Here is a 26,374-nt window from a genome sequence, read left to right on the forward strand (position 1 = left end):
CTTTTATTATGCTCCAGCAAAAAAGGAGGAAAACATGCAAATCCCTCCGCAGTGTGAAGGGAAAGTTGCTCCTTTGCTTAGACGTGAATGCAATAAATCAAAAACTATAAAAAATAGCATCATACTTCTCCATGTCTACACTGGCACGAATGGAACAACCCTCTGGCCGCAAGAAATTTGATGGATTTGTGAAATACATGTATCGGCATCAATCGAAATCAATCATGCCAATGGCATTTTAAACAAGCAAACAGACATGAGAGAAGGAAACCAATGCTCAGTTATCATGATTACGTAGGAAAATAATGCTCAGTTGTGATAGGAGCATTCAGTATCGAGTATGTCTGTATGTAGAAAACCAAGAAGTTTGAAAACTCACCTTCCGAGTTCATTCTGGACCGTATACGACGCATGGAAATCCCCTTCCCGAAATCGTGCCGTGACATCCCGTGTGACAACACGGCTATTCATGGTGAGCTCTCGGAGTGGCATAAAGAACTTCCCCGATGATGAACACGAAAATCCCTCTTTTCACGCCGTCACTTCCCAACCTTACGCCAGTTGACGCTAGACAGAGCCAATAGCTAAAGCCTCCCGAGGTTGTTCATTTATGAAGGAATATCTGAAGGCTTTAAGAATAAGAAACGAAGAAACAGCCGACGACGATGAAGCACTGGACCTCGAATGTGCACGGTTACAGCATGTGTGAATATTGCGAGCTGTATGTACATGTACATGTACAGAGCAACCACTGGCTGTATGAACAATCAACACACTGTATTCAGTCTAACGGCCGGACTAGAATGTTGTCATAGAAGGGAACGCAATTTCCGTCGGATTTCCTTTAGTGTAGGTCCAGACCAGTTACAATCAGGTGACTAAGGAATGTCCAAACTTAAAAGATATTTAGAAATAAATGAGACTTGTGTCCACAGAATTAATTACATGTGTTGGCCTACATCACCCAAAATTAAAATCGAACTGCCGTTTTGACGGAATTACGCATCGTTATGCGCATTAAGGTCGATCGACCCGCAGCCTGTAACGGTTTCTATCCAATACCTACCCCATACTGCTCAGAGCTCGTATTCTTCATTTCTGCCTCTCAGCACTTTTCTTCTGAAAATACCTTTATTTTAATCAATCAATATGATAATGAATACATGCAGCTATTCTTTTTCATTCATATTTGCGACTGTTTAACGTAAAAACCTCAGAGAAAATACCAAGCACTTTTTATTGTTTAGAAACCGTCACAGAAGTTGTTATTCAATTTGACCAATCAGCGCGTCACCTGTGTTTTAGTCACTGTCGATGTCAGACGATGCATTTAAGCCAGGGATTCCCCAAACTCGGCCTGCGCAGCGCAGGGGGCGGCACAACACCACCAAACGGAAGAAAAAATAAGTGAAAATTCATACAAACTGTACATAATGACCAATTCTTGTACAGCATTTATTCGTCAACTTATTTTTGGCCGTGATCTAATCTCGATATCGACACAGTAGGCTCTTTGAAACCAGCTTTTACTTACGGAATAAAAATACTATACATGTACATGTATGTACATTTACATGTATGCATTCTCTGGCATTTACCATAAAAGGGAAAAGACGAGAAATGAAAAGTAAATTGAAGTACATGTATTTAAACCTACGCACACCAATTGTGACGAAAATTATACCTGAACTTAAATTGAAAATACAGTCTGTATCTTGTCTTAGTTGTGGAAGTTTGCTTTCAATCTATGCAAACTTTCTACCCAGCTGGCCTAAAGTAAAAAACTCCTAGAACTTCGGTGAATTAAAAAAAAATACATGCCAATTTCTAAAAATAATTAAGAATCAGTCCCGGGGGATGGAAAGTTTTGTGAGATAGTGGAAGCAGAACAATTTTTAAAGGGGCCGCTGATCTGTGGGGGCATCAATACTGAAAATTAAACAAAAAAGAGTCGGGGAGTCGTTTCCCGGTCACCTTGGATGCGGCTGCCGTGGTTGTAATAAAAATAACGGGGGCAGACACAAAACCGAGGAGATGCCTTTCTTGCACGGCCATCTCACTCATGCACGAGTTTGACATTATCAATAAATGCATTTGGACAAGTCACAACACCCTATCCGCCTCGAGTAGAAGCACCCCCTCATCGGTTGAGAAGAGCCACGTTGGTTGGGAGTGTTCAATTTGATGGTTGCATATATCTCTCATTTGTTGGTAGAGATGCGACCGTGGTGCATGCATTTAGTAGTCGTTCGTGAACCAGCGATACGAAGTTCAGTTTCTTCCAAATTCGCTCGCCACCCAGCGCCCAAAGAGGGCGTTGAGAAGGGCTGATGATTTTAGAGGATTTTCCGAAGACAAAAGTGAAAAAAGTGCTGAAACTGAAAGAAAATGACGTTGAAATTTGTGCCGTTGTACATTTTCAATGGCCGCTCAAGCTTTATGCCTCCACATGCCATTTACGCGCATGGACGCATAAATTGGAATTTATTAGTGAAGGGTCTATTGGCTATCTTAAAAATGACAACTTGCAACCAAAGCGGAACATGTGACTAGACGCAGTACATTTGGTTTAAATCAAAACTGAAACAGTCACCACAAATCAATGAACAGCAGCTCGCGGAAAAGTCCCCTTAAAAGGGAAAAGTGCGGCAGAAAATAGATCTCATTGCTGTACTTGTTTGGTTGCAGAGACGCGGTCGGCTTGAGAGGGCGTGGGAAGTGGGCTGAATTTTGTGAAGAGGAGGTGGGGTTGTTCAAATTAAGTTATGAAAAAAGGTCTATGGGGGCGTGTGCATACAACCCCTCCCCCAAAAAACTCCACCAGTGGTTCCTAATTCAATTTAGTAAACATGAAGAAGGAAATGATGGAATCGATAAGCCAAGCCAAGCCGACACTTGGTTCCCCCAGCACGTGACATGCACGCCCTGCGCTTACGCCCCCTTGCTTGTGGAAATTCCCAATTGCGACAATAGTTTCAACTGGATTTATTGGTGAATTGACCAGAATTATTAATTTCTAAGTAAGGAAACTTAAAATCTCTGATTTAGATCGCAAAGCCATTCGATCTTCCCCTTCTCTCTGCAGTTTAAGAAGGATCTTAAACTCATCTCTTCAAGTACACATTTAAGGATTAATATTCTTATTATTAATTTCAATGTATTAGCACCATATTTGATATTATTTGATATTATTATTAATGGGCGAAGCCGGGATGTCAGCGCGTTCAGCGCGCAATGCGCATGACGCACTTACATTACCCTTTTTTACTCTTCGACACTGCTATCTCTTCTTTCAATATGTTGCAAGCGCATCGTTTTGAATCTACATGGGCCAGATGGAGTAAATACAGGAATTTTTTCACAATCAAAAACAGCTTCGTGGAATTTTTGGGCTGGAATTCTTCAACTATACGTAAATTCCCCTTACCGAGGGGTGAATTTGCCCATAGTCGGGCGCCACGCAGATCACGGAATACTATTTTGTTACTTTTTTGAGAATGGGAATTAGGATCTGGTGGTCTATGCGTTTACATGCCCATGGGCCAACCTCTTCCTGAGAGTCACCAGGCGGCGCCCTTTCTGTTCTATTGTGCACAGTTTTCTATGGGCGCATTTTTATAGATTAATGCAACCCGAGATGCTCCGTTGATAGGAATCGTATTTTTTCCCTGTGACTGATCGAACTAAACCATCACATGCACTGCACCCAATGTCAGAATATTCCAACAAGGAGGACCAGGTCTATCACCGCTGTCTCTTATTGTTTTGGTGTTGGTTAGTTATCAAATGAAACACAACTGAAAAGCAAAAGCTTAAAGAAAATACCCTACACCGAAATTTAAAAAAGCGCTCGTTAATAGACCTTTGAGGAAGCTACATAATCCCACTGCATTAGAAAGATCACAGAGCAAGAATAAACGTAAACATAATTACTACCGATATTTAAGCAATAGATAGTTGACAGTTGGCAAAGGAAAGCACGGGCTAACATGGATCCATCGATTGCAGGTTGCATGAGTTTATCATTATTTGAATGATCATTTGTAAATGTCACAACCGTTGTATCTTCATGCTTCTTCGGGCTTAACAGGTAAATTCCTGCATATTAGGTCGACTATATCACTTTAAGAAAAAAAATTAAAAAGAACTTAAAGAAAGATGAGGAAATTATGACACTATAAATGCTAGGTTTCAATCCTTTCCGGTTCAATATCTCGATGCTATCTTGCTCACAGACGGACGGTGCTGGGATTCTACGTCCGGCAAGAACCGTCTGGCTGACAATTGTAGGGTGGCAGGAAACAGGTGAAGCCGGTACTGCAGCAGGTGGCCTATGATGAGGAATAAGATAAATGGGTGAATTAGGCTCCGTCGACAAAGATGGCATTATATGGGTAATTCTTGAGGTCCACCACATAACATGTTTTTCTGTCCGTTACACTGACCTAGTACCTGTGTAATTTGCCAGGAGGTGTGTCGCTGAAACTGATTTCAAACTATTTTTTCGCAAAAGTTGCAGAAACGCAAAAACCGAAAACTTAAAAAAAATAAATAAAATGTCTCAACATTGGGCGCAGGGCAGCATGTCCAAGATCCACAAGATCAGACTGCAGCAGGTGGAACCAGCCGGGCAAGTGTGGTTGCTTTCTCACTGGACTGGCGCAGCATCAGCGGGTAGTGTCTACATAGCGGTCATCTTTAGGAAAGATTAAACAGTACAGGAAATCGAGACCTCATAAACCGAAGGGTGGTCAAAGGGACCAACTAAAGTGGTTTTTCTCAGTGGGCTTGCAAGCAGATTTTGTGTCTCATTGTTCATGTACTGCACGTGTAAATTTTAAAATCAATCTATTTGCTGGATACATTTAACTATGTACGCATAAAGTTATTCAATAATATGCAGACTCCATAAAGACTAATGAAAGCCATGTTTGATTCAATATTTCGTTCTTTATTCAGAACATCTTCAGGATGTTCTGAATAAAGAACGAAATATTGAATCAAACATGGCTTTCATTAGTCTTTATGGAGTCTGCATAATATTGAGTTATCTGAATATTATCAGTGGATCACCTACTGGTTTTTGAAATAAAGTTATTTTTCTTTGAAATTGCGACGATTCGAGGTGAACACCTTGAAGGTGAAACCAAATTCTTAGGGGTTTAAGGGTTATTTAGAAAATATCCCTGAAATAGTTATTTGGTTCGACCAATCAGCGGGCTTGTGTGTTTACGAGTCACCGAACAGACGATGCATCGGTGTGTTACCGCGCGGCTCCACTTTAATAAAGACAGGTGAAACAGGGTATCTCGTTGCCTCTTAAATTTATCTATTTACAAAGCAATTTAGGGAGGTTGAACTGTCAAAGTGTCAGACCATTTGAAAAAGAGCAGAGTGACAACCCGACCTGGTTACAGGTGCATAAAATAACACAGGTTCCTGAACGCGGCGTCGGCCAACAGGGTGATAAAGTGAAAAATGAGGAACTACAAGCGCATAATTATATTTCACAACTAATTGTGCAATGCTTACTTTGCAAATATGTGTTCTTTTGGGCAGCGATTTAATCGCCTCTTTAAATAGCGGGAAAAGGAAACGCTAACGGGAATTAAGCAGGTTCAAGAGCAACGGTCTACACGATAAACCTTAGCATGTGAAAGTCCTGTGGACCAAAATATACCGAAACTGATCGATTACGTACACTGCAGCAGACAGTGGATAAACAATAATACCGCAGCTGGCTACAAGCAGACTGAACGACGCTTATTCGGAGATTTGAAGTTTCTGTTTTACATCTTGTTCCTTTTTCCGACTGAAAAAAATCAAGGCAAATAAAAAAAAGCAGCAAAAGGGAAACCAGCAAAGGTTGGTAGAGGATATCGGAGGAATTTTGGGTGTTTGTGATCAGTGATCTTTATGTTGGTTCACTGGCACTAGAACCTAGTCTGCCAGTGGTTCCCCGCCCAAAGATTCTACTCTTGATAAAAAAAATCTTACTCTAGGTCAGGCATCGCCCACGGATATAAATGAATATATAGCAAGAGTCAAGTTAAGAGCCCAGGTGTTTTCGATTTCCGTAATGCACCCTGTTTGTGTAGGCACTTGCCATTGTCCTAATTCGTCCTAGATTCTCTTCTAGGGAGATTACTAAGAGAGACCTTCCATTTCAATGTAATGTCAAATACTGTAGGACCAACAGGTGCCATTAGGATACGGGAGTTAACGTTCAACAGCTTGCCTGCGTGCATCATAATGTACGTACCGGCCGGAAATAACCGAACATTAACGGTACCATCCGAACATACCACATACAGAAATTTCCGGAAAACTTGAGGAAGCCACTTATGAGTTAAATTTGAATAAAATTTGGTACACTGTGTTATCTGATTGCAAAGAAACGTAACAATTTTAATTCCCCATACTAAAGACACTGTTGCTACACCTCATGACTTGCGGGGGGCAAGCTTTTGCATAGCGACCACCATCTCTGGAATGGACTGGTTCCGTTCTTATCCTTTGAGAACGGTGTATTGTTGCAAGGCGTCTCTTATGTAACTAAGCAAACGCTTGCCCCGAATCACGATGTTTTGCACCAGTGGTTTTAGTATGGAGAATTCAAGTTGTTATGTTCGCGTTAATTTAAAGATCTCAGTGTACCAATCCCCGAAACCAATCCCCGATATTGGGCCTGAAGCGTTTAAATCAAATTCGATTACTGTAATTTTTGCTCTCTTGGATCTTATTTAATATTTTGTGGCACTATTAGACTAATAAGTGGGCTTACAGCTTCAAAGTCAGGTAGTAAAAAGCAGTTCAAGCCTCATACGGAGCCGAAGTTGAGTATTGGAAAACGGCCTTATTCCTCTAGTCTTGGTCACGTGGACATCGGGTGGTACCGGACCCTTGATGCGTAGTGAGAATCATCGGGTCTGGTATCCAGTGGGTGGGTGGGTTCTAACTAGAACCCACGTAATGCATAGCGGGAACCAGCTCCCTCTGGGATCACTGATCGTGATCAGGATCGGTATGAAACAAGCGAGCCTGTGATATTGGTGAGGTCGTTGGAAGCTGAAGACAGGACAAAAGCCCAGACTTGGGTCCAAGCGTCCCGACTCCCGACTTTGGCTGAAGTGTTGGCCCTATTAACCATTCTGAGTGGTGGTCTGTCTACCTGTGAGGGAAGATAGGGTGGGGAAATAATAAGGCGCATACCCCCCCTCCCTCGGTCACCCACTTCAATCCAGATAGCATCAAGAAACTGATGCCATCAATAAGCAAACCTGACATTACGCATATCCCCATGCCAGCGCACTGTGAAGCAGCCCCTAGCCCCGTCCGCTTGTGGTCGTCCCGGCTACGACGCTCGGCTCGAGCTTCGACGACACGCGCTGTACGCGCTGCTAAAATTCAACACAGAAACTCTGGCATCAATTGAACAAGGGTAACATTTTTAATGACTTTGTTTCAAACTTTCGTATTTTAAAAAGTAATCCCGGATGCACACTAGAACGTGACTGTGCAACTTTGGCTACCGACCACGTTAAATAGAAAACACACATCGACTTCCGCCATCATTTGATCTTTCAAATCCAAATTGCCAAGTATAAAAGAAGAACATTTTTGGCATCATTAAAACTCATACAGCGTACAATTTTTGAAGGGCTCGAACGTGGAAGTCAAAATAATTATATCGGATATCTAAATATATATATTTAAATATTTACCTGAATAAATTCAAATAATGTACACATAATCGTACAACTCAACATTGATCGGTAGAAATCAAGACCCAGGAAAAATATCAAATTTATTTGTTGAACATATCTTTCTGCATCAGCCATTTCGTTGAGAATGTATATCAAAAATCTCTATCCCTAGCAAACGACACTTGTCAAAGAAAGGTACAAAGAGCATGAGAACAATCAGAAAAAATAGAATGGAAAAACTGCGTTGGAAGTAAATGAAGTTCAAGTGGGGTTACTGTACAAACTATGAATACAAAAATCCAAGAACACAGTTGCATGCTGTGGCAATGACAAACTATGAAATATTTCTCTTCACTACTTTTAGCCAATCAGAAAAAAAAGAAACGCCAAGTCATGATTTCCATTTCCAAGTGAATCCTGGATGAGGGAGTGGTGGCGGGAGGAGGGCCTTAATGATTGCCTCTGACAAAACAAATTCCACAGGTCTCTAGTTTTAATACGCAACACTAACTGGTAAATTCTCATTTTGTTAATGTTTAATTTTTCTTTAACGTGAATGCTTAAAAAAAATTTACAACAGACGTGGTAGACATCTTATTTACTTCTTTTTGGGGCGTGAAAATCAAACTTGCGATAAATTTTTTCTGAAGGGGGAAGGGTTTACGTAACTGGAGTTGATAAATAAGTAAGTAAGCGATACACCACAAGGAAGAATGATTCAAAACAGCCCCGAATTCTGGTAACGACATTTGCATAGATTACAACTGTGTTTTCTCTAGTCTTTCTACGCGAGTTCGTTGTTCAAACATGTCAGTTTGCATTCTCAGCGTTGAGCCAGTAGCTCTCTGTCAGAATTTACAAAAATTATATGCTACGTTATTTGCATAAAACTACCCATGTGTATAGGCGATACAAATGCCTGCTTTATTTTATTAATTACATTTGTGCTTAAAATTTAATGCCATCGGTGTCTGCATGCAGAATATGTCCACTTGCGTACAACAAAATGTTGTGAACATTTTTTCAAGTAAAATTAATTTACAACATAAACTCCGTAGCACGGAATCGTATAATATATATGTATAGCTTTCTAGTTTATACATGTACAACCACACCACGAAGCACATTAATGTAAAAATCAGAGAAATAAAGTTTTAAATTAAATATAGCTAGGTACACAGATGTAAACAAATTCTGTTATTTTTCACAATGGTGCCTTCATCTTTCAAACAATTGGAAAAGACAACTCACCAAAATATATAAATTACTTTGATTAGTGTAAATGTCCATATAAAGAATTATTACACATACAAAACAAGTGAGATTTACATTTCATGCCATTTCCATCAATGCTAGCACGATTCTGTAGCAAGGTGAAACATTTCAACACTGAACTTCAGCTTTTGCGAAACTGAGCACGGGGACAGATAACCAAACTGTGAAACAAAATTATTACTTATGAACTGACCTAAAGAAAGGTTTCTTGCATTCTCACACAAAAAGAAAAAATATTGTTCAAAACAGCAATTTTTTTTCCACAGAGAGGGAAAAGGTTCAATTAACTTTTTTTCTGATTTTCTCATGTGCATTACCTCTCAAGTTACAGTGGGGGAACAGATTAAAACGATAGGCAGTAAAATGTATTGAAGAACAAGTGAAAAAAGACAAAACAGAGAGGAAAGGGTAACAGGGGTGTGAGTGGCCATTTAAAATTAAAGCTGAAAACAGATAGCAAACAGTTGGAATAAAAGAAGTCCCCATACGTTTGCACCCAGCAGGCGCAGGAAAAAAGACAAAACATCCAGAGTCACCATCTAAACCATAAAAGCTGAATTTTCACACCTCTGGGTGGCCAGCGTTCAACGCTAGAGAATCGAACCAAGACAAAAATGAAACAGTTGGTTCTGTAAGTAATTATATCATTTGCACGACCTGGTGGTCAACAAGTAATTATTTATTTAATAAATGAAAAACCTTTTACGGACAACGGAATAAACAGGAGGGAAGCCAAATCTGGGAGAAGGAATGGACCCAAAAAAAGGACTTAGGGACAGCGTGAAAGACAATGTTCGGCATCAACAGAGCTGTACTTTACAATTAATTTCTGGCACCTGCTCAGCGACTTTGCTTCATTTGATGTTTAAATAGTTTGACTGATTTCTGTCCCTAGAGGGAGCTCTCCAAGCATTTTGGTCAAACCTGCCAATGAAAATGTCTGCGGCAACGTCAACTGAAATGTGTGGTTTCCCCTTTGCTTAATGCAGCCTTCCAAGTCTTTGCGGGACAAGCTAGCTCAATAGGGTCTCCGACCTACGATCTCCTGCTTACTGGTGAAGACGTCTTGACCCCATTTGGTCGACAATTCTCTCTCAAACAGAGTTAAGATTGTCGGTTCAGCATGCTTAACTTGTAGCTGGTCTCTAGACCTTAGATATCATGTACTTGGCCTTCATATAACTGTGGCCAGAAATGGCCAAGGTGTGAAGTATGCACAAGTGACATGCCAAGCCAGGGATGGCAGTGCCTGACATCGTAAGAATTTTTCATGAGGAAATGTTCCCTAATCCTCCAAAATCTAGCCAACGTGGAATGCATTTAGAGGTGCTACAACTCCCGTAAAAAGTAGCCGGCTCTACTTTCCTTAATCATACAGAATCCTCCCAAACCTATTGATTGACTTTGATGGACATTGGCAAATATGGATCAACACTGCCTAACAAGTTTACATTAAGTTTTTTGTTTTAAACTTTGGTAAATCAATCTTAAGTGTCTTCACGTATGACCCGAGGTTTAAGTTTGCTTCTTTTCCAAAGAAGTTGTCCTAATCACTAATTACACTTCTAGTCGATTCCGAAGGTACTCGTTTCTTCAACTGCGATGACCAGCTTCTCAAGCAACATTGCATAGGATGTGTAGGGCGGGAGGTCCAATCGGTTGAAGCAAGTGTGGGCCCTGAAACATGGATAAGAGAAAGAAAACAGTCAGTTACCTTCTAGGAGAGGAGTATGGAGACGGAGCCCACACTGGCAGATTGTCCAGGACTTTTACTGACTGCAGGAACCCACACACCCAAACCTAACTTAATCATATGCTGCCGGGGAACCTGGTTTCGGGTACCTTGGGTTTATACTCAAAGCCGGGCGGCCCGAAATCGGACAGAAGAGCAGGGCCTTGTAACAAAAGACAGTACTCGGAACAAAAGACCGAGCTGCTGGGAATTGCCAACATTTTTTCAGTTGTCAATAACTGAGGAAATCCGTCATTCTTTTGAAAGTTTACACCACTATTTGTGTCAATCAGCGTGAGCGGATAACTATCATGGACAAAGCGCTCCAGTGATGAGCGATACAATACCGCTGAATGCTAATCTGGTCCCTATTGAAAAGACGCCTGCAGTGCACTGTGCCAGTTTCGGGAACAAAAGAAACTTATGTAACACCGCACAATCTGGGCTCTTTTTACCAGGCGGCAGGCCTGGCTGAAATGCTTGGGCATCAATTGATGTTGTCTGTCAGATCAGAGTAGCCACCAGACAGTCATTCATGTGGGTGTAAACCTCCAGAAAATGAAGTTATGATTTTTTAAAGAATTTTGAACACAGAAAATCTTGAAAATCCCCTGGTTTTACGTCATGCAACTTCAAATTAACCCCGAAAGCAAATGAGCTGCCGAGGAGGAAACACCACTTGGTAAACTTCTGTGCTCAGCAAAAACGAACAGAGAACCAGCCTCAAATAATACTCTTTGCATGGCACTTTGGTTGGTACCCTGTTCCTGTTGTGCACACAGCTTTGGCACTAAGTGCTTAGCATAGATCAAAGTGCAGCCCCTACCTGGGAAGGCTAGTGACTTTCCCCCACTTCTCGATGCAGAACTTCCGCGGGCCGTTGCTGCCGCGCAGCGCCGCGAACCCTTCATAGGGAATGCTGGACGTGCCGGTGACAAACTGCAGCAGTCGCAAGCGTCGCTCGTTGTCGAAGCACTCCACGGCCGTCCAGAACCAGTTAATGACATGGTGCTTATCTTGATAACCTGGAAAGGACAAAAGAAACAAAAATATAGATGCTGAATAAACTGTGGACTGTTCTCACCTTCCTGATTGGATCGTCAAGAGGTGCTGCCCATTATCAGGTTCAATCCAAGTAAGACGAAGCAACTGACTAGACGTGGTGTCAAGACTTGCTACCTCCGTAACACCAACACTGGAGTTCCCCACGTTCCAAAATTCACACACTCAAATCCAGCCCAGTCACTCTTAACATTGAGGTATGACAGGCATCAGTGTTACATTCAGTTAAACTCTATTGCCTTGACTGTCCACGGCAGCAAACTTTTGAAATAATCACGGCATTTCTTTCGTCTCGAAAAATATTTCACACCACAAGAAAACGACTGATGTCATCCGCGATGCCACAGAGTTATTGAGGTTTAAGGGGTTGCGAGGACATCTTTGGCACTTAGCAGACTGCATTGCCAGTTTTGGATGCAAGGATCGCATTTCAAGTTTTTCACTGGTCCCTCAGTCACTGAGTACCAGCCGCGAGGATTCCATTGTTAGGAAATGTAGATACAATTATCACCTCCTCTGTATTCCGTGTGTTTCCGCCAGTCATGGACGTCAATTTCTGCCGTGCCGGCTATGACAAGCTCTAGCTCTCTGGCGTCAAAGACGGAAATCAACCTGGTGTCTACAACCTGTAAAAAACAGGAAACAAAATGAGAAGTGCAAGGTTCCACATCATCAAGCTCACAGGCCCCGGCTCAATCCGGGGTAAAACATGATACTGTCAGTGCATCGACCTCAGCCTCTTCCCCGGTGTCAATCACAAGGTGCCTTCTTGGCTACTCAAAAAAAAAAGCTTTTTGACAGTTCTATTCACGTAGATGTACTTTCCGCGAGAATCAAGTGTCAGAGTCTGGCATCTGTAATTGGCAAAACCCATTTCAAAAGATAACGAACATGGAAATTTGCTAGGTACGTCCATTTTTGCTGAACAAAAAATAGGTCATATGCAAGCAAGGGCGAGAGTTAGAAAGAAAATCTAGAAAAACATCCAGCAAAGGGGATCCAGTCTGGTTACTGCGGCTCGAGATGGTTGGCAAGCCTGCTGACACCAGCTCCTGCTCACCTCATAGAAGCCTCTAACGAGGCTCTCGGTCTGCTCCGACACCCCTCGCTCTATCCGCCACTTCACCATCCTGTCGATGTACTCCTTCTTGTTCTTCTCCGTCACTGGGATATTCTTGCCGTTGGGCTTCAGTTCCCGCTCCACCAACTGAAGCAGAACGAGAAATCAACAGACCTTACTCACCAGGAAGCCATTTTTTATCCTGTTCCCCGAGTCTATCGTATTCAACGTAGTCTGTCAAATGGGACGGTGCCAGACTATTTTGGGTTCCATGTCTCACTTTCATTTTCTTTTTAAAGAATGGGTTATCGACGTAGTTGCCTCCTTTCAGTTCCTGTCCTGTAGCACGCAGGATCTCCCAGTCAATCTTTCCAAACTTAACTTAACTGCCTCTTAATTGTTGGTTTAATTTGACATGGAGAATTAGCACACAAAAAAATGGTCAATGTGATTAACTGAAACAGTGCTCAAAATGGGCACGATTATAATCCACTGCAAAACAATCAGTCAATTTGCAAGCTTAGCAGCAGGTGCCGCAATGAGTGACTTAGCCCTAACAACCTTCAGATTTTCTCTAGGAACCCGTCTGAATCTAATGGAATACAACAGAGAAGTGTGAAGCCTGCTGAATCCAACAGTTTGGACAAAAGGCCTTTACTTCACTGCTCATATCAACAGATTCCCACAGGAAGAGCCCACTATTCGATATTGTTGGGTCCAGCAAGGTTAGGGTTGGGGGGTAAGGGCATTTTTTAATACCTGGCCAAAGGTCTCCTCGTCGACCGTGAACGTCAAGTCCAGCACGTCGGTGATGTCGTTCTCCTTCATCCAGAGCAGGCTCTGGTAGAACTCCTGGTCCAGGGACTCCAGGTCCGACAGGTGACTGGACGACCGCAGCAGGGCCTTGTAGAAGGGGCGGGTGAAGAAGGCGTCCAGGAGGAAGTGATGGAGGATGGCCAGGCCGATCACGCGGCCGCAGAAACGGAACCTGACACCGCAAAGGAAACAAAACGATAAGTCGCTTCAAGAACTGCTGGACGGCAAGGTTTCCAGAGTAGCCCGGCCTACAGTTTGGGTTTCCGTATCCACTCCGAGCAGGAGCGAGACATGGTGTGTGTTTTCCCTCGAGGAACGCATCCCTCTGGGTTGAGAGAACACCACGTGCACGTATGCAGGTGCACGTACATCTGACGCGAAATACGCGCAGCAAGCGCCACCAATTTTTTGTTGGAATGTGCGGTCTTCCCGTGACCTTCAGTGTCCCAGTGAAATGATTCTTGCCAGCTTGTCTCTTCTTTGCCAAGGAGGGGTGGGGTGGGGGGGCTCTGAGTCGGGGGGGGCGCACAGATGGAAGAAATGCGGGAAACAAAAAACAGGGGTAAACTTTCACTTGGAAATGACCCATACAACCCACGCATGTCTCGATCCGACAATGAACTTCTACTAAGAAACACTTTCAACTGAGCAAAGCTGACGCATATCTGATGAGCACTTACCACTCCAAGTAGTTGTCCACAAAGGCAGACATGGGACTGATCTGGACGGTGTAGGTATCAATCGCGGAGTATTCAAAGAGGCCGTAGTAAGGATTGAAGAGCTCTCGGGATAACAGGAAGAAGAACTCCCGGGACGGGCCGCCATAATCCAACCTGCAAAAGGCACCAGATTTGGGCTCTTATTTTTCTGAAATAATTGGCATCACTGCCTTGATTTTATTCTACTTTGGCTGCTCACGCCCTCTGTGCCTTGCATCTTACATCTTGCTAAACTCTCTCCGATTTCAAATCTCAAAATTCTCCAAAAAAATCTGGGACCAAGTATGTTCTCTCTTGCGCCTTTGCTGTGTCACAGAGACCTAATAATCCAAAGCAAGGTCTATATCAACTGGCTATGGCTTTGAAAAATGCACAAGGCTATGGGAGGTGGCCAAAGCCACAAGTCACTGGCTTCCCATGGCTGCATCCATTATTTCTAGCCAAAGCAACAACTTCTAGATACAAACTTAGGCCCTGTTCTAATCAGCTAGCAGCGGCTGTGAATAAGACTTGTGTCCAAGTCAACATGCCATAGCCGCTAGTTAAATGGCTTCCTAGGTCCATATGTTATATGCAGCCACAGCGACAACTTCTGGGCGTACCCTCAACATCAACATCTCGTGAAATGACGAAGAGGCCATATCCAAATCACTTGGCTGCTGCTGGGAATTGCTAACGAGTCTATGGCAGCGGTTGCGGCCAGTTCCCATTAACTCTGTATAAATACCGGCCGTAGCCAAGTGATTCGGACATGGCCATACAATCCATACAGGACGCCTAGTCCTCACCCTTCTTCCCCGGGGAAGCAGATGAAAAGCTTGCATTTCTGGATGTCCTTCCTGCTGATGGCCATGATCTTCCCAAAGGCATCTTCCAGAAGATGGTCTCTTCTGATCGTTAGCCTATGCAAATTGAGAGGACATACATTATGACACTGTGAATTTCACTACTTTTTCAGCCCAATTTCAGAAAAAAATTTCACACTTCGCCTAAGGTTAGAAGGATGCTCTCATGGTGTCTGTCATCTGCAAAACCTATTTTACGATCTGCCAACAACATTTTATAGATTCTACAACCTTAATCTCAGATAGCCCAACCATGAATCTCACATTCCCAGAACCTCAATCTTCAAATCCCCCAAACCTTGTTCCCAGATTCCTAAAGCATCACTCTGTGTTTCCCAAAAATCCATTCCGAGATTACCCGAACCTTATGCTCAGATTCCCTATTAACTTCATTTTCAGATTCCAAAAACCTCATTCTTAGATCCTCAAAGATTATTTTTAGACTTCTCAAACATCGTTCTTAGATTACAAAACTGTAGCCTTCGATTTCCCCAAACCTATTCTTGGATTCTGACAAGTAATACGAAAGCAAACACAACCAGATAACACAAAGCAATTTTTTTTTTTACGATTTGGAGTAAACCTACTTCAACTTGGTGGGCCCTTGACCATATCCCTTGGCCTCCATCTTCCGGTAGAAGCCTCGTAGCTTGGCATCAAAGTCTCTGCGATACGGGGCTGGGGCTCTGGCATTGGCACGGCTCACTACTGTAGAAATGAGGACGGATAAGGGGCAAAAACTTCATGATGAGGGGGCCACTTGTTACTGATCATTACATGGGCGTCGTGATATTCTCACATCCAATCTATAGATGGCTGTGACTTGAAATAGCAGCAGAGCTGAAGAAAGATTTCTGCGGGAAGATTGTTTTTATTTGACGGACAGATCATAGGTGACGCAAATATCCTATTGGCGTATTTCCACCCTCAAGGTTACATACGTGTACAGTAACCAGGGGTCTGAGCACCATTTTCGTCAGATGCTAATGCTTAGATATGGTGCTCTTCCCTGTGATATTCAAGATCTGTGCACATTCAAATGAAAAACATGGGCTAACTTTGCAAAGCTTGCAAATGAAGAAGTTTACCGAGTCAAATAAAATCTTGCTTGGCAAAAACAGGTTACCGGCCAAATTCCACACACTGTGTATTACTTGCATGACTGCCGCCCGGCTGATTTTTGACTTGGCAGTGTTTTCTGCTGAGCCGTTCCATTAGATTGACTCATGGTTAGATGGACCCTGTGCCTGAAAGGCATCAAGCTTCGCATCCTACATCGTATGGCACCAATGACAATTTGAGGTCTCTTCCTGTCCCTTACCTGGTGAGGAGTGAGGCGATGGCTGGGGGGTGTTGTGCGGCGAGATGTTAGCCAGGGACGAGCGGTGATGCCCCGACGACGTCTGCAGCACTGTGGGCGTGTAGCTCATGACGTCATCCTCAAACAGACTGATTGGCCAAAAGACACAACGTGAATAGTAAACTTACATCCGCTCCATGCAGGAACAGAATTTGAAGGAATGCCATCAATTTGAAGGGGAAAACAGATTCTAACGCACTGGGCACAGGATGCACTGAGCACCACATGTGACCAACTGTATTTGAAATGTACAATCTCTTGAGTCTTGGACGCACGATGGGCCGTTGGATGGAGAGTTGGTGCTGGCCGTGTGTGGAAGTCCCACCATGTTTGGTTTAAACTTTTAATCAATGTTAAATTGTGTTTATTTAAATTATTTTGGGTCTTTGTAAACAGGTGTTTTAATAGGTATTTTTTTAAATATTGTTAAGCGCTCCTGAACATTTTTTATGAAATGAGCGCTATATAAATTGAATTTAATAATAATAATAATAATAATCTCAGGTGTACGTCGCGCGTGACATTGAAAGTATTTCTTCGGGCCCATTTCATTCTTTTGTCAGTTCAGGGGAGCTTCAAGTCGGCACTACCTGAAGGTCGCTTTGTGCCAGTGAACCATGGATGTAGAGCAAGCATTGGAGATTCAATCATGGCAATAGTGTCAACATTTCATGAAGTTTCCGTGCAATCCAACAGAGAATGGTTTCGTTGCGGTCACTCAACGTTCACACTCTTACGCATGTCGGCTCGATCACAGAGCGCGGTCAATGCGAAAACGTAAACACACTTTGGCCTAATTGTCTCAGAGCAAACGGACATAGTGCGAGAACGGTTTGTCCGATTTTCTTAGAATTGGAGTAAAAAATGACTAAGAGGCGTCACTGAAGGTTTTGCGTGACTGAACCGCAAATTACAACGATGTCACCAAAACAAAAATCTTTCCTGTACCTCAAGAGAATGATGAGTTCCATGTCGTTGCTCAGTCTCTCCAGGGCCGAGATGCCTTCCTGCCGGACCAGGTGCAGCTTATCCCTGCAACCAAGAAACAATTAGATGATTCTCAATCATTTCCGGGATTCCTGAAAAAAAATGAAAACTTGTCTGGGGTTCCTTTTCCAAGCCACGTCTTTCCTTCTGTTGTCTCAACTTCACGGGGCGTCTCACACACGCCTCCCTCGTAAGATGGCCGATCGTCCAGGTTGGTCTTGAATCCGACAGAATTTGACTCAATGCTTTCTCCACTGGTCTTGCTGCCGTGCAAGCTCTTCCCTTCACTGTTAATTTTCACCACAAATCTCAGATTTCTGGCAATGAGTCGGAAACCAAAAATCACTGAGACACGTCTACGTAAGGGCCGGCGACCATTTAGACCCGGTTTGAAAAGGGCCCTCTGGTAAGCTCGCCCTGTTGCAAAAACCCCTTTTATATCAGCTTGGCTACCGGCCTGGCTACCGGCCTGGGATGCTGGACTGGTTGTTGATCTCGAACTTCTCCATCCTGGGGTCTATTGTTTGCAAGTACTGGTACATGTAATCTATCCCAGAAGGAACCTGCTTGTGGTTTTTAATCCTTCAGCTCTATACAATGTTTGCACTAATCCGCTTAGACCCCTATTCATCTGTAAAAGCATGGTGGGGGAAGCCTTTCATCAGGGACTTTGAAATGCCAATGTGCAGACAGGCCTGATACCGGCCTGGAGCAGCCTGAATACCGGGCAGGCATTATACCGGGTGGGCTACTGGGGGGCCCTTTTCAAACCGGGTCTAAATGGTAGCCGTCCCTAAAGAAAACAGAACACAGGTTTCCAAATGGGGGTACGCATACAGGGGATGCAAAGGATGACATTTACAAACTTCCATACTGCGCGCTACACGCCAAGCAAATCTTAAGCCTTGTGGGGGGGGGTACGTAACTAAACCCATTGACCTTTGACCCGACTCGGGGACCCACCTGAGCTTGGGGTTGTTGCTGAGGTCTGCTTGCCTCTCCTTCAGGATGTCCATAATGTTGGGTTGTCGCAGGAAGGCAACGACTTTCTCGTTGTAAGCTTTCACGGGAAAAGGGACAAAAGACAGACAAGTACACCGTAAATGAGCACCGATATGAATCCCTTCGTGGCGGGATTATTTTGACCGCGACTGCTGGGCTGTGGCATGCCACGAATGGAGGGCTTTGTCCAGCAGCAGGCCCCATTGAACCAGCAGCTGCATGGTGAATAGACTGTATGCGCGGTATGCACTAATCCTCACACAACGGTGCGGTAGTAGCAGTCCTCCGTAGCAAAGGGGTTAAAAGCCCTGTAATTTCATGTAAAAGTGATAGTGTATTCCAGGACAATGCTTAGTATTGGTCATTATTCATAACTTGAAGAAGGTTTTTTGATAAAAATCGAGACAAACGACAGACTGCAGCATTACCTTGATGTCAATCTTTACTTTTCCAAAAACTTCACTATTTTGTAAGGAATTACACATTTCCACTTTGAGTGGAAATACCCAAAGACTCTAGAACTATATCACCAACAGGATTGGAAACTTCTTCTCTAAATGACGAAGAAATCCAAGCAGCAATACCGCCCTCAGCGGGTCATGCACGGAGGGCATGCGAGGCCAGACTACAGGCTGATTTTCCTTACCCATTGGCACAGCCTCGTCATGGCTCTTGGCGGGCTGATCTCCCCGCAGGGTCTCGATGGGCCGGGGCTGGACCGGAGGTCCCGCCTGGTTCCTTGTGAATCCCGTTGCTGACGCCTGAAGGAAAAAATGTATGCGTAAGATCTTAGTGAAACAAGAAAAGTCCCATACATTGTAGAGAGGAATTTGGATCCCTGAAAGTAAGAGCTTGAGGTCTCATAAAGCGAAAATAAGGTGGAAGCCAGGCTGCAAGATGTATATAATACATGAAGTTTTGGCTGGTACCCGTGAAATGCTAAGCAAATTATTTTCTTTGCTTGGCAACCTTCTGAAAAGTGGCCTCCATAGGATCAAAATGTTGCCTGAAGTTTTCAGTGGTTGATTCTCTCGAAAGGTTTCTGAAAAATTCTTCCTGTGCATGGGTCTCAAACGTGTCACTATAGTCACATCAGAATTACTTGACTGTGGCTGGCTTAATTCATTTCCCATGAAAGTGTGCATTACTGTTAGCCATAGCCAAATAATCTGACCACAGCATTCTATTTTGCACTCAGCTATGGCTTCCGATAAAACACGTCTACGGAAGCTACTTGCTTGTGGCTAGCAGAATCCACAAACACACTTCATTTCCCACAGAAACATATCCATAGCCAAATTAGTTTGAACACAATTTTCCCATTTTTTTCCTACTCACAGCTGACAGGCCGGTGTCGTGGCTGCTGTCGATGATTCCCTCCCCCTCGCTCCGGCTTCGCATCCGCCCCCTGTTGGGGGCCTGGAGTAAGCTGGCGGTGGGGTCAGTGACCTCCACAGGAAGGCGGGGATCGATGAAGGTGGTGCAGTGAGTGTTGTGGTCAATAAAGAACACCTGAAATGGTAGAGATGAAGGAGTTGTTACGATTGGAAAACTGGCTACCTCGTAGCGTAACTGTGCAGTAGCAAAGTACATTTTTCATGGCGAGCAGGTTTATTGGTAAATTTTTCCAAAATCCAATGAACACAGAAGTGTTTTTTTCGGGGGGGGGGGGTTGAAGGGGTGGATTGTACGCTTACATTTAAAGGCCGGTTTGCACCTGGCATGAAAGCAAATACGACTTTGTGACGTCAGACAGATTCACACAAGTTGAAGGCATGTCAACTCCAGTGAATGATGCTGCAAAGGTTTCATGACGTCAAAGTCACTTTGCTTCCAAATTCACTTGATGTACGAACAAGCGGTCAAGAGAGCATCACAGAAGTTCAAAGTCCTGCTCCCCCTCATCCGGCTAATTCGACAAGCTCCACAAAAGAAAGCCCCGAACATCGTATGAAATTTTAAAAGCCTTGTTAGGGACATGTATAAATGAGTGAGGGCGCTGTTCATTTGGTAGCTAATTTCTTAAAGATCTTAAATAGGAAATTGTAATTGAAATTAATCTTTTTCTGTACGCTCTAGCTCCTCTATTTAATTTCCAATTTCAATTTTTTTGGAAATTTCAAGTGAGCCAACATTTAATTCATTGAAATAAGGCACGAATACGTACAAAGATTTCATTAAAATATGGATTTTAAGCTTTTCAGTCAAGATCCACACTCATTTTTGTGTACAAAAAAAATCACATTTTGCTCTGCATTACACTCAAAATATCCCTACTTTCAATCTGTATTTCTTTGCTTTGCAGAGACCGATGGAATCCAAACTTATATAAAAATGTTTCTTATGACATCCTCTCCAAGATCAAGTCAAAACAGAACAAAACAGTTACAAATTTATGAGCCTCCCTGACATTGGTATTAACCAGCTTCTGCAAAATCTTCCTAAAACAGTGTTTCCCACAACTCAGGGACTTTCAGAGCTGAGCACGTCCTCTGACCTTTCCACTTTGACCTCTGGGCCATTCTCTACCTTTCCAGATTTGTCGTGCTTGCTCTCCCAGCCCCGCGGCAGCTCGGCCTGGTGGTCCACAAATAGGTTGAGCAGCGCCACCAGGTCGCGGTTGTGTTGGTAGTCCGAGAACTTGCCCGGGTCGCGTCGGATGCGGTTGACCATGTGCTTGACCGAAGTGTTCCGCTGGAACATAGCCTTGGCCTCCTGTGAGAAAACAATAGGAAACGAACAACACAATGAAATTCAATGAAGTCTTGACGGCCACATCGTTTCTCACACCCCTGGGCATATGAAGAAACACAGGTGTTGGGGCAAAGCCCACAATTAAAAAATTAAAACTTTCCTGATGCACAAGTACATCTTGGAAAATTTATGATAAAGTATCCTGCCCATGGACACATGCACCACTATCCCACTGGCTGGAATTAAACCCACAGTCAGAACAGTTACCCACTGAAGTCATTTCCGGCCTGCGGGATGATTATTCAGTCAGCTTGTATGGTTACAAAATATCCATAGCAAGGCTTCAGAATGAATCACACCAGGTTATGAATGAGAAATAGTATACTACATCCTGATTGTCAAGGTCGTGAAAGCTGAATGGGAAGCACGGCCAGCAGGGAACTACATGTAGGGTTGTTTTCATGGAACACCAGACGGACATCCACTCCGAATCAAAGGCCTGGCCAAGTTGGGAAGTCGATTCATTCCCAGAGTGCAGGAAACAACGACAGGGGAGCCATACAAAGGACAACACTGTGTCAGCCGTCTAAAGGAAGACTGTTCCAGCAAAACGAGGGTTTCAGTTTCAAAGAACCTGCATGTTTTGAACATACCTCTCTTGACACAAACCTATTACACTGTGACTGAACTGTGAGCTACACTTCTACGTTTAATGAACCAACAGGGCTACGCTGAACTAAACCTTCCATCAGTTAATCTACAATAAACGTTTCTCTGCTAACGCAATGATTCCAATGTGAACAGGTACCATCATCTGTGGATGCGGCTAGGGATGTGGCTACTTGCCACAGAGGAGAGGACAAACTCACCGCATTAGAGTGCAGGATGGTGAAGAAGTCCGGCCTGGTGATGAACTTGACTGCTGGCGCCTCCAAGATTGAATGCTGCACTCTTGGCGACTGAATCTCGGGAATGCTATCCGTTGACGCTGTACAAGGGGAAAAAAAACAGGCTTTGCATATTTTTACATAGAATGTAAAAAGTTTGCTGTGTCCAAAATACCTGTTGGAGTTAAGAGAGCATCTCAACGGTTTCAAATGTTCTCATTCCAACAAGAACACTTCTTGACGGAATGCCTCAAGTTTATTTCGCCGTGTTCCTAATGGGAACGGGTCAATCCAATAGAATGAAAATACATTGCTCCCAATAGGAACAGGTATTCCCAATTAGGAAAAGCAATCGTCACGCCGGAATGTTCAATGGTATTGTAAACTTTGGAGATGTTCTCTTGAGTGTGATGTCGTGATCAGTTTGGGGTTGCCATGACAACAAGAGAAATCCTACTTGATGCGGACGAGCTCTCTTCAGATGCGTTGTCTTGTCTTTGTAAGGTTCTGTGGATGCTCTGATACCTGAAGGGAAAAAAAACGAAGAAAAAAAAAGCCTGTGTCAGCAAACAGTACCGAGAAAGTTCTCGGGTGAGTTCTTCTCAGGCTTACTGCCACTGAAAACATTGGAAATTTTGGGGCAATCGGCTATGACGATCCTTTGTTGGGAACTTGACATCTGCTTGCCCATCTGACGTGTACATATCTAGTGTGGACTTGTGAACAAAAGATGTCCACACAGTGCAGGAAAGCAAGCCGTTCTGCAGACTTCCTGGGCACAGCTTCCTTTTTCTTCCCCACTTACCTTCGGTCCAGCTGCTGCCTGCTCTGTCGGGAGTCCCTCTCGTGGTGCTCTTGCTGCGTGGCGTGGCTTATCTTTGGCTTGGTCCAAGTGGTTGTGCGCTGGGCGTGGTTGATATAAAACACTCGGCCGTACTGGTCGATCCGAGCTTCCCAATCTGAGAGGAAAGTGCATTTCAAATTATTGTACCAATGTGTAGGGCCCCATTAAATCAACTGAAATTCATACATTTCCTTTACTGAATCCAATACCAGAAGTATCAAAAATCTCATGCAGTACACGAGCACATGAACTCTTAGTAAGTTTTTGCTGAAAATTCCTTTCCATGCCCAATTCTACCATACCAAAAGAGCCTGGTAGCGAACATCACTCACAGCAGCACACACTTGATATTCTACGCTGTGGAAAAATGCAATGGCTGAGCCACTGTACGGTAGAAGTACATCAGAGAGTCTGTACACCAGCTCTAATGTACATTAATAACAATACGGCTTGGCCTACAGGATGTACATTGTACATGTACACGCACACACACAATGTCCTTGTCATGTGGTTGACTTGGACATTTCTTTGGTCACATAGGGTACGTTTCGGAGTTATCGAGTGAAAACCAAATAAACAGAACAGAGTACCACATTCTCCACTCAAAAAGATCAAAGACATTCCCATCTTGACTTTCACAGTCCCTGCGATGGGCCACTCCACAGCGGACAACGATCACATAGGGCACTTACTGTCAGGCAGAGGGTCTTCGCCAGCTGGTAGCTCGTAACGTTGGTAGGTGACGCGTTGCGGGGTTAGCACCGGCGTGGTGGGGGTGCGTTGGGCTTCGATGTCTGTGCTGTCCGAGGTCACCCCGGTGATATTGACTGTCACAAATTTTCAACAGGGAATTAATTTTTAAAGATCTGTCCGGTGTGCAACATCCATCCTTGGAAACAGTTGTTCGCGGTACCCGCTGCCACATCTGACTCGATCCAGCCAGCCGACACCGGCAAGCTCGGCGGTCAAGTGGCTAAGACATCTGCACTAGTAAGCACGAGGTCATGGGGTTCAAGTCCCACCCGAGCACGCTTGTGTTTTTTGCAAAAGCCTTCGGGGGCATACACTGAGTATACAGTGTTATAATACGCATCGGGCAGGGCAAACAATCCAAAATTAATTAACAATGTGTTTCACATGCCTGAACCTCAGATATGCCACAAATTGTCACAGAATGCAGGCTTCCATAGCAATAACATCAAGTTCTCAAAAACCTAGTTAACTGCTAACCCCAGAAGATATTTTCTAAGCAAGAGAGGGCCATCGGACAAAGTGGCAAGGGACTAACACTACTTACAGGTTCTTGAGCTTTTTCTTGCTTAGCACATAAATTTGTTAAGCAAACTTTAACAAGTATGAGATTTGGTCTTGAGCTTGTTGTCTTGTACCACAACCGTACTTGAAAGGCAAGCAGGGCTCAATAAAGAGATATACCAAAATATTTCTTGGTGGTAACAGGACCCCGAAGAATCATGATCCTAAGGGAAACAGTGGTTGGGTTGTCCTGTCTTGAGCACAAAATGTGACACTGGAGATGGGAGGATTTGGTGTGGCCACAACCAGCTGTAAATATGCCAGTTAAATGTAGTGCTTTATTTTTTTGGACAAGACGATGAATATGGTGGCTGCTAATACCAGTAATTGGACTCATGAGCCTGGTTTGAGACAACTTTTACGAAATTAACACAAAGCCCACCTCTTAGATTTGGTCTAGACGACTTGTACTTTTTCCTGCGTTGCCAGACGTTGTCGGATTTACCAACAGCCCCTTTGGCTGTTGCCTGTCCATCGGGTCTGCTCGAATCTCCTCCGCCCCTGGCTGCAAGATCTGACGATTCGGAACCAGCTGAGTGACTGGTACCCGATTCGAAGCTTTCTGATTCGGTGGTGGATCTGGTGTCGTGGGATGATGCATTGCCATCTGGGGGGGTCTCGCTCCCGGCCTCTGATTGGCCAATGTTGTTCTGGTTCATAGCCAATAGTGTGCTGCTGCTGCCCTCTTCAGCACCTGTTGTGTCGGTTGCGCTGGACAGCATGGTTGTTTCTGAAGTCGATGTGCTGTTGCCTGGCTGCGTCTGGCTATTGTTGTTGTTTCTGGGACCGGCAGAGCCGCTTTGGATGTTTTCAGTTCCAGCTTGATTTGTCGCATCTGTGCCAGTTTGCTCCAAAGGCATGTTCTCCGGCAAACTCAGATCGGGGCCCCTGGAGGCAGCTAAGATGGAATCCACCTGCGGGGTGCCAACCGGTGTGTTGGTGGGAGTCTCTGGCTCACGGGCTGGCATGGCGGTCGACGAGCGCATCCGCAGGCGGTTCACCTCTTCCTCGATCTCTCGCTGCAGGGCGATGTCACTGATGGCGCGACGCCGGCTGGCCGGGGAGCCCAGCGGAGAGTTAGAGGGGGAGCCAGAGGACGGGTGGACCCGCAGCGGGGAGGAGCTGAGGATGGCGCGGGCGACCAGGTTCTCGTTGCTCAGCAGGCGGTCCGCAGCCAGTGCTGATGTGGAACTGGGCTTGGAAGGCAGGGACGAGCTCAAACCAGCGTTTTGAAGCTCACGAGGAGGCAGCAACAGAGTGCTCCCTTCTGCCGAAGCCCGCCGACCTGACACACCGTCCAAATCGTTCACTAAATCCGATTGCGATTCCTGTCGCGTTCCGGTATCCATTTCAGAATCATCCAGGGTTAACGGAAACATGGTTTCCTCCACCACATCAGGGGTTTGGGCTTTCACTGCGAGGGACCCTTCCGCTTGCATAGTTCTCCCCCGAGCAGCATCAGGCGAAGGTTTCGGCAAAGGGGAGGTCTGGGTGGCCACTGCAGGTGGGACGACATCGGGCTGCGAAGTTGCACCCTTTGACCTGGGTATGTGCAGATGGAGTTCAGTCGGCCTACTCGGTGACGTGCGTCTCTCAGAACCGGCTCTCACCCTATCATCATTATCATTCGGTGCAGTCTTGTCCGGCAGTATTAAGGAACACTGTATACTCTGAATTTCTCCAATGGATGGAGAGTTCGTCCGTTGCGCAGCAGCCGAGAGCTGTTCTTGGGTGATGGGATAGGTGATCTCATCCGTGGGCGTCTCAGGTGCCCCAATGTTGGTCAGTCGGGTAGCTCCGGCCCGATAACTGGAAGGAGCCGATATTGTTCGGTCGGCGGCCAGGTGCTGGGCACCGGCTAGTGCATTTGCTGACGTGGGTTGCGTGCTGGCTCGCTGTCGGCCGTCGCCTTCATCCCCCAAGTTTGAGATGGCTGGGACGGACAAGGACCTAGTCACCTGATCAGGAATGCGCTCCTCGTCGCCGTTGGCAACAGATTCACCTGAGGAAAAAAAAAAAGAAAATCAAAATTTTTGTACTAACCCAATCCCAGAACACTCTGTTTGTGACA

The 26,374-nt window shown here is 44.5% G+C and overlaps 2 protein-coding genes across 4 annotated transcripts in view; both read right to left on the bottom strand.

The window, feature by feature from the left end:
• The window catches only part of LOC110982616 (serine/threonine-protein kinase 17B-like), a 36,602-nt gene extending 35,594 nt beyond the window's left edge, over positions 1-1,008 (bottom strand). The window contains exon 1 of the mRNA XM_022241162.2: positions 380-1,008. Within this exon, the coding sequence (XP_022096854.2) occupies positions 380-492 (113 nt within the window). The 5' untranslated portion in view covers positions 493-1,008. The remainder of the gene's footprint in view (positions 1-379) is intronic.
• Positions 1,009-7,427: 6,419 nt separating this feature from the next.
• The window catches only part of LOC110982573 (E3 ubiquitin-protein ligase HECW2-like), a 49,970-nt gene continuing 31,023 nt past the window's right edge, over positions 7,428-26,374 (bottom strand). For all 3 annotated transcript variants that reach the window (XM_022241077.2, XM_022241078.2, XM_022241080.2), the window contains 19 exons: positions 24,686-26,305; positions 23,682-23,816; positions 22,951-23,104; positions 22,603-22,670; positions 22,128-22,246; positions 21,094-21,279; positions 19,903-20,076; positions 19,211-19,325; positions 18,526-18,622; positions 17,524-17,607; positions 16,537-16,664; positions 15,803-15,923; positions 15,159-15,272; positions 14,332-14,484; positions 13,595-13,823; positions 12,836-12,982; positions 12,287-12,401; positions 11,540-11,738; positions 7,428-10,658 (listed from right to left, as the gene is read on the bottom strand). In XM_022241077.2, coding sequence (XP_022096769.2) covers positions 10,547-10,658; positions 11,540-11,738; positions 12,287-12,401; positions 12,836-12,982; positions 13,595-13,823; positions 14,332-14,484; positions 15,159-15,272; positions 15,803-15,923; positions 16,537-16,664; positions 17,524-17,607; positions 18,526-18,622; positions 19,211-19,325; positions 19,903-20,076; positions 21,094-21,279; positions 22,128-22,246; positions 22,603-22,670; positions 22,951-23,104; positions 23,682-23,816; positions 24,686-26,305 — 4,070 coding nt within the window. In that variant the 3' untranslated portion in view covers positions 7,428-10,546. The remainder of the gene's footprint in view (positions 10,659-11,539; positions 11,739-12,286; positions 12,402-12,835; positions 12,983-13,594; positions 13,824-14,331; positions 14,485-15,158; positions 15,273-15,802; positions 15,924-16,536; positions 16,665-17,523; positions 17,608-18,525; positions 18,623-19,210; positions 19,326-19,902; positions 20,077-21,093; positions 21,280-22,127; positions 22,247-22,602; positions 22,671-22,950; positions 23,105-23,681; positions 23,817-24,685; positions 26,306-26,374) is intronic.

The sequence above is a fragment of the Acanthaster planci genome, linkage group LG17 (genome assembly GCF_054643075.1).
Source record: "Acanthaster planci isolate LZ-2023a linkage group LG17, COTS_SCS, whole genome shotgun sequence".
NCBI classification, from domain to species: Eukaryota; Metazoa; Echinodermata; class Asteroidea; order Valvatida; family Acanthasteridae; genus Acanthaster; species Acanthaster planci.